This window comes from Lutzomyia longipalpis, chromosome 4 (assembly GCF_024334085.1).
Source record: "Lutzomyia longipalpis isolate SR_M1_2022 chromosome 4, ASM2433408v1".
NCBI lineage: Eukaryota > Metazoa > Arthropoda > Insecta > Diptera > Psychodidae > Lutzomyia > Lutzomyia longipalpis.
Genome location: NC_074710.1, coordinates 14,824,116 through 14,834,927, shown reverse-complemented (window position 1 = coordinate 14,834,927; position 10,812 = coordinate 14,824,116). Strand labels below are relative to the sequence as shown.

General features: G+C 31.2%; 1 protein-coding gene across 2 annotated transcripts; it reads left to right on the top strand.

Annotated features, from left to right (window-relative positions):
• Window positions 1-39: 39 nt before the first annotated feature.
• LOC129796655 (calcium channel flower) lies at window positions 40-9,950 on the top strand. Of its 2 annotated transcripts, XM_055838767.1 has the most exons (6): window positions 40-154; window positions 224-347; window positions 722-929; window positions 3,566-3,673; window positions 3,874-3,951; window positions 5,394-9,950. In XM_055838767.1, exons 1-6 carry the CDS (start codon window positions 152-154, stop codon window positions 5,539-5,541), a joined length of 669 nt encoding a protein of 222 aa, XP_055694742.1. In that variant the 5' UTR covers window positions 40-151; the 3' UTR covers window positions 5,542-9,950. The 2 variants fall into 2 exon arrangements, with proteins under 2 accessions (XP_055694742.1, XP_055694743.1); XM_055838768.1 differs by lacking the exon at window positions 3,874-3,951 and having other exon boundaries at window positions 41-154.
• The last annotated feature ends 862 nt before the right edge of the window (window positions 9,951-10,812 follow it).

Sequence of the window (10,812 nt, the reverse complement as noted above, 5' to 3'; positions counted from 1 at the left end):
TCTTCGAATCACATCGCGGATTCTTTGTGATTCGTGGAATCTGGGATTCGTGAATCACAAAAAGTGACAGTTGACGTGAAGTTTTTCCATTTTGGGGTGAAGAAAAAGAGTTTTTCTGTGTTTTTCACGCGGAATTTCATCAAATCAAGCAATGGTAATGACCTCCTTGTGGGCCCATTGTCCCCCCAAGATGTTCCCAATGTAATCATCTCAATCTTTTCAGGCTTCCTTCACGGAGAAATTTGTGAGTTTAATGGCACGACCGGGGCAGGATGCTGTCCCCAAAGATGATGTTCCGTGGTACCTAAAATACGGAGGACGTGTGCTGGGCATTGTTGCTGCCTTCTGTAAGTTTCAATCAACTCCCTTGCAAAGAGAAGATAAATTCTTGTGGAAGATTCTCTGCGTGTGGGAATTTTTCTTGCATAGCGGAAATATTCACGCGCCGTGGAGTTTGATGACACGGCAGGGCTAAGCGAAAATCGATGCTGTGTTATCTCACTTCCTTCCTTCCTTATGGAAAGGTAGATTCTGTCTGGAATTTCTTCTCCTTGTTTTTTCTTACGAATCCTCACCAAAGAATGGGCGCGTTGGGGGTTTTTTACGCAGAGAAGAATTTGGGGCAAATGAGGGGGCTCTCGTTGTTATCTCTGATAAGACGCGCATCACAAAATTTAATTCTTTGTCTCTCCCACAACAAAACGCCCCCACATCACAACAGTTGCCATCCTCTTTGGACTCTACAACTGCCTATCAATTCTCTTGGTGGACATTGGATGCCTCGTCTCGGGGATCCTACAGATATGTGCTGGGATGCTGGTGATGGTGATAGAAGCACCCTGCTGCTGCATGTTCATTGATTTTGTGCAGAAGATTGCAGATTTGGCAGACTCAAAGCCCTACTACTACCGAGCTGCCGTCTATTGTGTGTAAGTTTACACGATTTTATCAGTTTTTGTTATCTTTCTCTCTCTCTGATTCACTCCCCGAGTTATCTTGAGCCTCTCTCTCAGGGGCGTATCTGAACACCCCCTAAAAAGTCAGGGAGCTTAAGCTTTCCTGTAGATGTTAAAGGGAGTTTTAATCTTTAGGAAAAACTTAAAACGTCAGAGAAAATTGACAATCATTTTAAAGAAACGTGAAAAGTTGTCAATCGTTAGAAATGAATGACAAGTTCTTGAAACAAACGTCAAATTATTAAAAAGAAGGCGTCAAAGTTATAAAACAATTGTCTAATGTTCGAAGAAACGTCAAAGCTTGAATAAAAGTATCAAAAGTTAGAAAATAAGCGTCAGTGGTTGTCATGAATGTCAAAATGTTAGAAAAGAGACGTCAAAGCTTAAAAATTAATTAGTTAAGTGAAGCCGACGTGAAATGTTGAAGTGAAATGGAAAATTTTGCTTTTCTCCCGGTCAGCGTCGGAAATGAAATCTCAGTCCAGAATTAACCTGACGCTGACCGGAGGAAAAGAAAAATTTTCCATTTCACTTTAAAAATTAATTGTCAAACATTAGGAAATAACTTTCAAAGCTGGAAAATGATGTTTCATATTAAAAGAACTGTCAAATTTTAGAGAATACTCGTTCTACGTTAAAAAAAATTAACGAACGTTAGAAAATAAACTTCAAATGTTAAAAAAAAGAATCGTAAAATATTAGAAAAGAATAATTAATCGTTAGGGATAAAGTCAAACATTAAAAAGAGAGAAACGTAAATCATCTGAAAATATACAGCAAGCAAATAAACGTTAACAGTTTAAAATGAAATGTCAAACATTTAAAGAAAAACCTTTTGCGTTAAAAAAATATTTGTCAAACGTTAGAAAAGAAACGTCAGTTAAAACGAATGTCAATGCTCTTAAAGAAACGCTGAACGTTAGAAAAAAAAACGTCAAGTCGAGAATAAGACCGAAAATCCGTTTTTTAAAAAATCCCATTCATCACCCACGGTCGTCCCTTTACAAATTAAAAACGTCAAGTTGCAAAAGAAACATCAAACGTTGCAATTTAGAAATGTCAAAATGTTTGCAAAGAAATGTCAAGTCGTTTTTACGTCATATTAAACGTCTTTAAATTTTAACAAAAAATCTCAAATAATCTCCTTAAATAAACTAGCTACGCCTCTGGTCTCTCTGAGAAGCATTATAAGGAAAGAAAACATCTTCAGGATAATTTTTCCTAAATTATTTTGTGCTTTTGGTAGATAAAGAAAACAAGAAGATGACTAATTAATCAGCCAAATATTCATTTAATTTTCCATAAAAAATACATCAAAGGCAGTCCCAAATAGTCAAGAATTCTTTTTATTTTGAGTATACGTTGTGTGCGCCGTGCAATAATCGATATCACACACGTTGCTAAGCTTTTCATTGATAATAAAACAAAATATTATCGTATTTTGAAGGTGATTGAAGACAATGATAGAAAAGAAATCCCCGCATTATTTTGCACAGGAAAAAAAAAGAAAATTTGGGGGCTTTCAAAGGGAATTTATTAGAAAAATAATGGCAAAATCTGTTAATATCCATTTAGTCGTCAGCTGGGATAAAAAAACAAAGATTTTTCTTAAAAGTACATACAATAACGTCATGAATGTGATTATTTTTATCTCTTCTTGAAGCATAAAAATATTTTGTAGAAACTCAGTGAAATTGAAAGCATAAGCATTGTCCGAGAACTTTCCTCGGATATGTCGCGGAGGAAATGTTTAGTGGGAGTTCGATTTTCATCCTTTCTCTCTCTTGTCAAATGGATTCCGATGCGCACGCATCTCAAGCAAATTCTCGTGTGAAATTATCTTTAATTATTTATTGTTAAATTAGTGAAATAAAACTGTTGAGTTGTGAAAAAGGAAGTGTTGATTTCTCTGACTGGGGAAGTGGTGTCAAAAGGAGTGGAGCAAACAGCGTTCCGGGACTTTTCATCGCTTTCCCGTGGAAGCCATCTTAAAATCCGATCATAACCTCACTTTGGCGTGAGCGCCATTTCTACAGCCGAGACCGCCTACACACCACATCCCCCTGCTGAAAATCCGGTCAATTCTCATCGGAGAGTAACTAATTCATGTATCATTGCAGGTGTGTACGGCATTATCTGAGGTATTCTGTCATCTGAGGATTTTATATTAATTCTTTCTTTCCCCTTCTGAACCTATAAGGTGTGTGGCATCTACTACGTGGGCTAATTGGTATTGAACTTGTACTAATTATTCTTTTCTTTTCATCTGCTACCTATAAGGTAAATCTCTCAACAAGCATGAATGCTTCATACACTAAAAAGGATAAAAATCACATTGTTGACGTCATTGTCTGTATTTTTTAAGACATATTTTTGAGGAGTTTTTTCCCAGCTGATTCCTATTACAATATTTTCTGCAATATTTTTTTATATACCACGATTGTTTCCTCGAATGAGAATATTTCATTTTTTTTTTAATTCCCACCCTCCCCTAAGGTCTACGGGAGAATATTTCATATAGCAAAAATGAATAAACTCCTTCAAATATTTTTTTTTCTCATAATTTTTTTATTAATTAATTTTATTTAAAAAAAACTTTTATTTTACAGCATTGCTATTCCCCCAATTGCTATGTGCCCAGGTTTGGGGAGTCTCTTTGGATGTGGCCTAATTTTTGGCACAGGTGTCATCTATGGGATGATGTCGTTGGGCAAAAAGTGAGTAAAAAAATCAATTTTCAATATTTTCTTTAATTGTTGAACCCATGTGGATTAAAAGAAGAAGAAGAAGAAAATCATCCCCATAATGTTCTAACAAAATATTCATAATTTCTTCTTCATGCTTTAACGCCGATTTTATACTAATACCTATTTTGTATATAAACTCAATTACCCAATTAACGCATCCGCATAAAAAGGGGATCACGTCAAGATATGGCTGCTATTGCATCCCCCAATGCCATGTCTCCTGGCCAGGGACCAACACTCGATCAAAGGTCAACATTAATGGAGGATCCGGACGTTTGGCGTCCAACATAAGGCGCTAGAGATCCCCAAAAATCTTTATGCTAAAAAACTAAACTAAAAAACACTCAAAAAAAAACATTTAAACACGAAATGCATCAAATCCATCCTCATTGTGAAACAACAACCAAAAAGTAACTCCAGAAAAGTGACAAAGACATGGCTAAAAAGACAAAATTATACGACATTCCATATACACTCTACACCCACATTTATCAATCTATTATTTCGTCGTTCAACCTTTCTTCAGAATCATCAAAAAAAATTAATATTTTTTTTTCACCACGAAAGGGAACCACATTTAATGAATAAAAAAAAGAAAAATCCATTCATAAAGGCAAATTATTAAAAATTTTATCTAAAAATCATTCTTATTGGTGTGTGTTGGTGCTTTTGTTGTGTTTAAAAACACAAACAGGGGAGATTCAATTAACGAACAAATAATTTATAATCAAAAATTCAGGAAATTTACTAAAAGAAATTTTCTTTTAGTAATAAAAATTTTTTTAATAAAAACTTTTCAATTGATTTCGTTAAATGAGGCTCTTCTGTATTTTTTTTATGTAGATTACTTTTAATTTACACGTAATTTAATTAGAATTCTGTAGCTATATTTGGCATTTATTTGGTGTGCGCATAGTTTGTACTAAAATAAGGAAAAATATCTGGACGAGATTCTGTAGAAAATTTTTTTCTTCCAATATAAAAAAAAATTATAAATTCTTTTGGTTAAAAAAATAGTTAAAGAATTTGACTGGGTCTAAAAAATTCGTACTTTTAGACCTTATAGTCCTCATAGCAAAGACACATAAGGTGCTATAAAAAAGATTAGATTATTTGTGAATATTCGTTGTTTTTTATACAAATTTATTTAATTTTTAACGTTTTTCATGGGGTAACTGTTAAAATAATTAGGAGGTTTTCATTGATCAAAACCATCATTCATGTTACATTATTTAATCATTGAAATCACAGAAAATATAGTAAAACTTTGATTGTTTAATTTGCATGATAAAACGTAGAATTTATGAAGTTTATTATGTAGAAAATGTTTTATTTTCTTTATCTTTTTTGTCTTAAAAGACTGAAATATAGCAAACCTTTTATTTTATAGCACAAAAAGTGTCTTAGCTAATATGATTCGTCTAAAAATACCTACTAATTTTACTTAAGAACTTTCAAATGCTGCAGTTATTTTCATTTCACAAAATAATAAAGAAATTATACTCATAAATTGTAAGAAAATAAGAGATTTTCTACAGAATCGTCCGCTTTTTTCACAATACTTTTAACCTTCTACTACTGCACTGCTTTAGATTTTTTTTCTTAAGATTTTCGTAAGATTTTGCTTTTCCTAAAGAAAAAGAATTTTTTCTTTATCCTGACGGTGTTAATTTCATTGCAAAATATATAGAGCATCACTTCAAGAGATGCGAAATGCAGCCGTTGCATCAGACAACAGCCGACCAATTGGAACAACGTCGGGTATGCGATCGAATCTTGTGGATAATGCTCAACCTGTTGCATTTACAGGCCCACCAGCGTATGATAGTAACGTTTGATAGAGCTCTTTAAAAACAAAATAGTTAAAAGAAGAGGAAAAGAATATAGAATGAAAAACAAAGACTTTGAAGCCCCCGTTTAACACAGAGTGGAAAACAAACGCTTAAATAGCGGAGACACTTAGAGAACTATATATATTAATTATACCTAATATATATTTTCCGTAAAGAAAACATTATTTAGAATCATCTTGTAAAGGAAAACAAAAATTCCCACACTTCATCTCACAGCCCACACTCAAAGATTGAGTAAAAAAAATATAAAAATATATTTTAAAAAAGAAGGAAAAGCATGATAAACGATTAATTAGAAATGTTGAACTTAATGTTATTTAATGATGAATATAGAACAAATTGTAGAGACGAAATAATTAATTGAAAATGTTGCTAAAAAAAAAGAAAAAGATTAGAAATTTTACAAGACTTGAAAAAAATGAAAATTTTCCTTTTTTTTTTGAAAGTTTTCTCTTTATTTTCCCTCCTAATTATTAAAAAAAATATCATCATTTAGGCACGTATAATATTATTTAATTTTTCTTCCTTCATTGTGATACAAAAAAGAATATAATTAATAAAATCTAAAAATAATAATTTTTCATCCCATTTTTATTTTTAAAACTTAATTAATCCAGGACTAATTTCGACGGGTTGACCGGATTAGTCCTGGACACGGCAAAAAACTACACAAAAAAAAATAAATAAAATAAAAAAAAAACAACCCCCAACACCACACAAAACACTCCAAAAAACCCAATCACACACAACTGCGAAAAAAAAACTCGGGCGATATTAAAAAAAGCCTTTTTTCAAATAATAATAATAAAACTTAATTTTCTCGTGATTTGCAGGCATTCTTTTTAATTTTAAAATTAAATTAAAAAAAAAGTCTCAAAGTTTCATGGTTGTCGGTGTAATGTTAACATTTTTCTTTAAATTTAAATTATTTATTTCTTTAATTTTTTGCTTCGCCACATTTTATTATTAGTAGCTATATTATAATTTTCGTGTCAATTAAGCCAGCTAATTGCAAAAAAAAACTATATTATGTTGGCGATATGAAGAGTAAATTGAGAAAGAAAAGGTCGTAATATAAAATAATATAATCACATTAATTCCATAATGTAATAAAATTATAATTCAAAAAAGAAATGAGAAACACGAGAAATAAATAAAATTGCTAAGTAATAAAATAATAAAGAGTTAAAGAGAAAAATTAGGTATTAATATTTGAAGAAATAAATAAATATTAGGTAATGGTATTTTATCAGGAAAGTAATATATTGCAAAAATATCGCATTAATAACGTAAAAAAAAACAAGTTACATAGAATCATCATGGATATTTCCTAGATAGATTATCCGAGAGATAAATTATATCAAGAAATACAGGGTGTTCCATAGAAAAAACTGCAAAGTTAGGTATAGTTGAAATGAGGATGAATTTCGTGAAACTAAAATTGAATTTTTCAAAGAAAATTCATGCATTTTTTTTTAGCGTTCATCAGAAGGAAAAAAATTATATTTAGTTACGTTGGCTTGCATTTGGTTTATGAATTTCATGAAATTTTCATAATTTTTTAAATGAAAATTTATCTTTCCATGAAGAATTACATTTCATCAGTTTCCCATGTTTTTCTCACATTTTCAAACACAAAGATTTGAGCAATTAAAAAGTATTTATTTCTGGCAATTGAAGTCATCATGAAGTCTCACATAAAATGCAATATAATTTGGCGCAGAGAAGAAATCCCGGTAAATTCCATCAATAAATTCTTATTTCATGCAATTAAATGTTACAAGAGCAATGTTCTTCCTAAGAAGACAACATTTCTTTGTTTATTCTTCAGTAAACACAAAAAGACGCGTAGTAAAATGATAAAAAATACTTCCAACCGAGAACGTTATCAGAAGTTATGACTGTTTCCAAACAGTAGAAGTATTGAAAGTTCTTTGATGGGCTTGATGATGGGATTTATTTTTGGTTATTAATGAATTTCTGGGGCACCCTGTATGGATTAAATTTAGGCGATAAAAAAGTATATAAGATTTATCACGCATATTTATATTAGATAATGTTGCGGGAGGATTTAGTAAAAGAAGAAAATTCACTTACTCAATTCCAATCACAATTTTAATCAAAAAAATTAAAGAGAATTTAACAATTTTAGAAAAAAAACACATAATTTTTAATTTAAGGAGAAGAAAATTACAATTAATTTAATTTTAAGAAAATTTTAGGGAGTATAAATTGGAGTTGCTGCTTCGGCGGTGTCCAGTAGGAGAGAGGTGCGCAATAATTATATACATTGTTCAGGACATAGAAAATGATGCCAGAAAAGGGGTTTATCATAAAAAAGATTTAAAGCCCGATTAAAGTGCACTCTCTCTATTTGCATTGAAAAAAGAATTAATGTATAAATTGGTGTGGGTAATTAAACATTGTTTTGCTATTTTTTGCTTCTGTGCGCAGGAAGCATGTAAATTTTCGAGTAATGTTAAAATTTATTTAAATGGAAGGATCTGATTTGTGATGATGTAATTCCACACAAACGTTCTTGCTTGGCCAGCAATCACAGAACCAACCGATCACCATTTAGTACTCGAGTAGAATTGGCACACCATTTTGGGGAATTACTTCTTGTTTGTTTTTTTTATCTGTTGAAGTGGGTAATCTTTGAGTGATCGCATTTCATCGATTCACATTCAATTGAGTGTAGGAGGAAAGTCACAATCCGCATGATCCGTGTTGACGAGAATATTGTGTAATTTTTGCAATTGCCGAATGGGTACGTACATAAAGTGACCTACTACGGAGTGGACTTAATGCATATTTTGAGGGATCATAGTGCTGAAGCGGGGCGCGAAATACCATGTAGTATGTCCCGACTCCTAGGCGAAAAGGCCAATTGACGGGAGAGCTTCAAATGAAAAGCTAGTATAGCACATGCATTCCCTTTTTGATGCTTCATCACCACCACTCCCGTCACTAACGAAAAACCTGAAAATTCAGCAGCAAAATAAAGTAATAAATTCTCCGACGCCAGCATCATTGGTGCTCCAATAAAAGCGTAACCGCCGCATTACGCAGCTCAAAGGGATGTGCGTCGTTGGGGGGCGAGAATGATAAGTTGCATTTTTCAACAGAACATAATTTTCATTTGTGTGCATATGTAGGAGTATGTGATCGAAGGGTTTAGTTATTGTTGTTTTTTTAATTAATTAAGTAATTCATTATCAAGAAAATTCTTCCACGTAAAGTCACTTTTTTTTCTTTTTTCAATTTTCTTTTTTTTGTATCAATTGAGATGTTGTTGCACGGGCCGTTTAATTTTTAAAAAAAAGTGTCTGAGACCCAATGTACAAGGCAAGGAGGGCATTCTCAAATTCTCTCATAAGAGAGAATTCATAGAGTTGAAGACCTAAAGAAAAATTGTGTGAGGCTCACCGATCCTCCCTCCTACTGGACACCGCCGAAGCGGCAACTCCGATTTATACCTCATAAAATTCCATTTCTTTAAATTGTAATAATTTTGCTTTCTTTTTTTTATATAAAAATTCTTAAATTGAGTAGAGTAAAAATTGTGAAAAGTTAAGTGATTAAAAAAATTATCTTTCCTTTAATTTTTTTTGTAAAATAATCCATTTTTTTCTAAATTTTGCATTAAATTGGTGCGTGGAAGAAAGTAAGTGTCTTTTCATTTTTTTCTTACGCAACAGAGTAAAGAAAAGAGTAAAAGGCTTCAGCTAAACGTTTAGTTTGGAGAAGGTTTTGAAAGAGATTAAAAAATTATATATATATATATATATATAGGTATGCGAATAATAACATTCCGTTGCAAAATTTATGAAGTGACTTCCATATTTAAAACTAATAAATATGGTTATATTGTTCCAATATATTGTTAACTTGTGAGACATATCGGGAGAAAAGACGAATTAATTAATTAAAATAAATTCCAGTAATTCAGCGCAGAAAAATCCTTTTTTTTATTCTTATTTAACATTTATTATTTTCAAAGTTTTCCCAGAAAAATTAAACTATAAAAATTTCATTAAAAAGCTTCGTAATTTTTTTTGTTCCAACTAAAAAGAATTAAAACGAAAAATCAAGGTTAATTTTAAGTTAAAAGAAATGAAGTAAAAAAAGAAAACAACAAGTATTTGCTCATTAGTGAGAATAAGGAAAACGCATGTAGAAGGAAGAAATAAAAAACATTAAATTGCTTAATGAAATGATTGAGATTTGGTGAGAATTCTCAAGAATTTTCCCCAACATTTGAAGATGATTTAATTATATAACGCAAAAAAATGAGAACTTCATCTTTTAAGCTGACCCTTTTTGTTTCTTTTCTTGATGTAATATGTAAAATGTACTAAATGTGTATAAAAATATATGTATATAAAATACGATTCAATAGTTTCCATTATTTCGTACGAAAATTAACGACGTCTTTAAAGGTCAAGGGGTGTTTACCTGGCGCATATTTCGGTTTTTTTTTTAAAAATATTTCCGAAGATTTAAAAAACTTTTGACTTCAAATGAACATCTTTTGATAAGAATTCTAAGAATTGAACAACTCAAAACCGAAAAAAAATCCAAAAACGTATTTACTACTCCTTTGTTTGAATTTATTCTTTTTTTTAGGATTCAATAATTTTTTTAGAGTATTGTTCCATATTCTTTGCTGTTTTGGGACTGAAAAAAAAAAAAACAAATATTTATCAGCTTTAAATTAGTGTTTTTTTTTTGTTAAATTTACTACTTTTCTGGTTTGTATTTCCTAATCTAGGGATAGCTTAATTATGAAAAATTTACAAGAACAAATTGTTAAAAAATTAAAATACGAAATTTTTATTAAATGTTTCCTTAAGTGAAAACTCGCGGCTACATTAGGTATTTTGTAGTACAGATAAGGTAAAAATTGAGTCAACAAAAGGCAAAAGCTGAGTCATGATAAGGTACTTAAGTCACAAATAGTCTTTTATGGCGTCGCAATTAGATGAAGTCTTAGGTCATTTAATGAGAGTTTAAGGATTTTTTTTCTCTAAAAGAGTGATTGAAAATTCCTTTTAAAATGTCCTCAAGTTCCCATAATTCCTGTACAATCCCTCTTCTGTTGAAATTTACTACTTTTCGGTTCGATTTAAGTGTTTTAATGCTTGAATTTAACATTGTTAGGCTTAGACTTTTGGCAAATCATCCGAAGATTCGAATATTTTCGCTTAAATCCCTTAATCAGTCAGGTGAATTATAAGTAACTCTATAATGTAA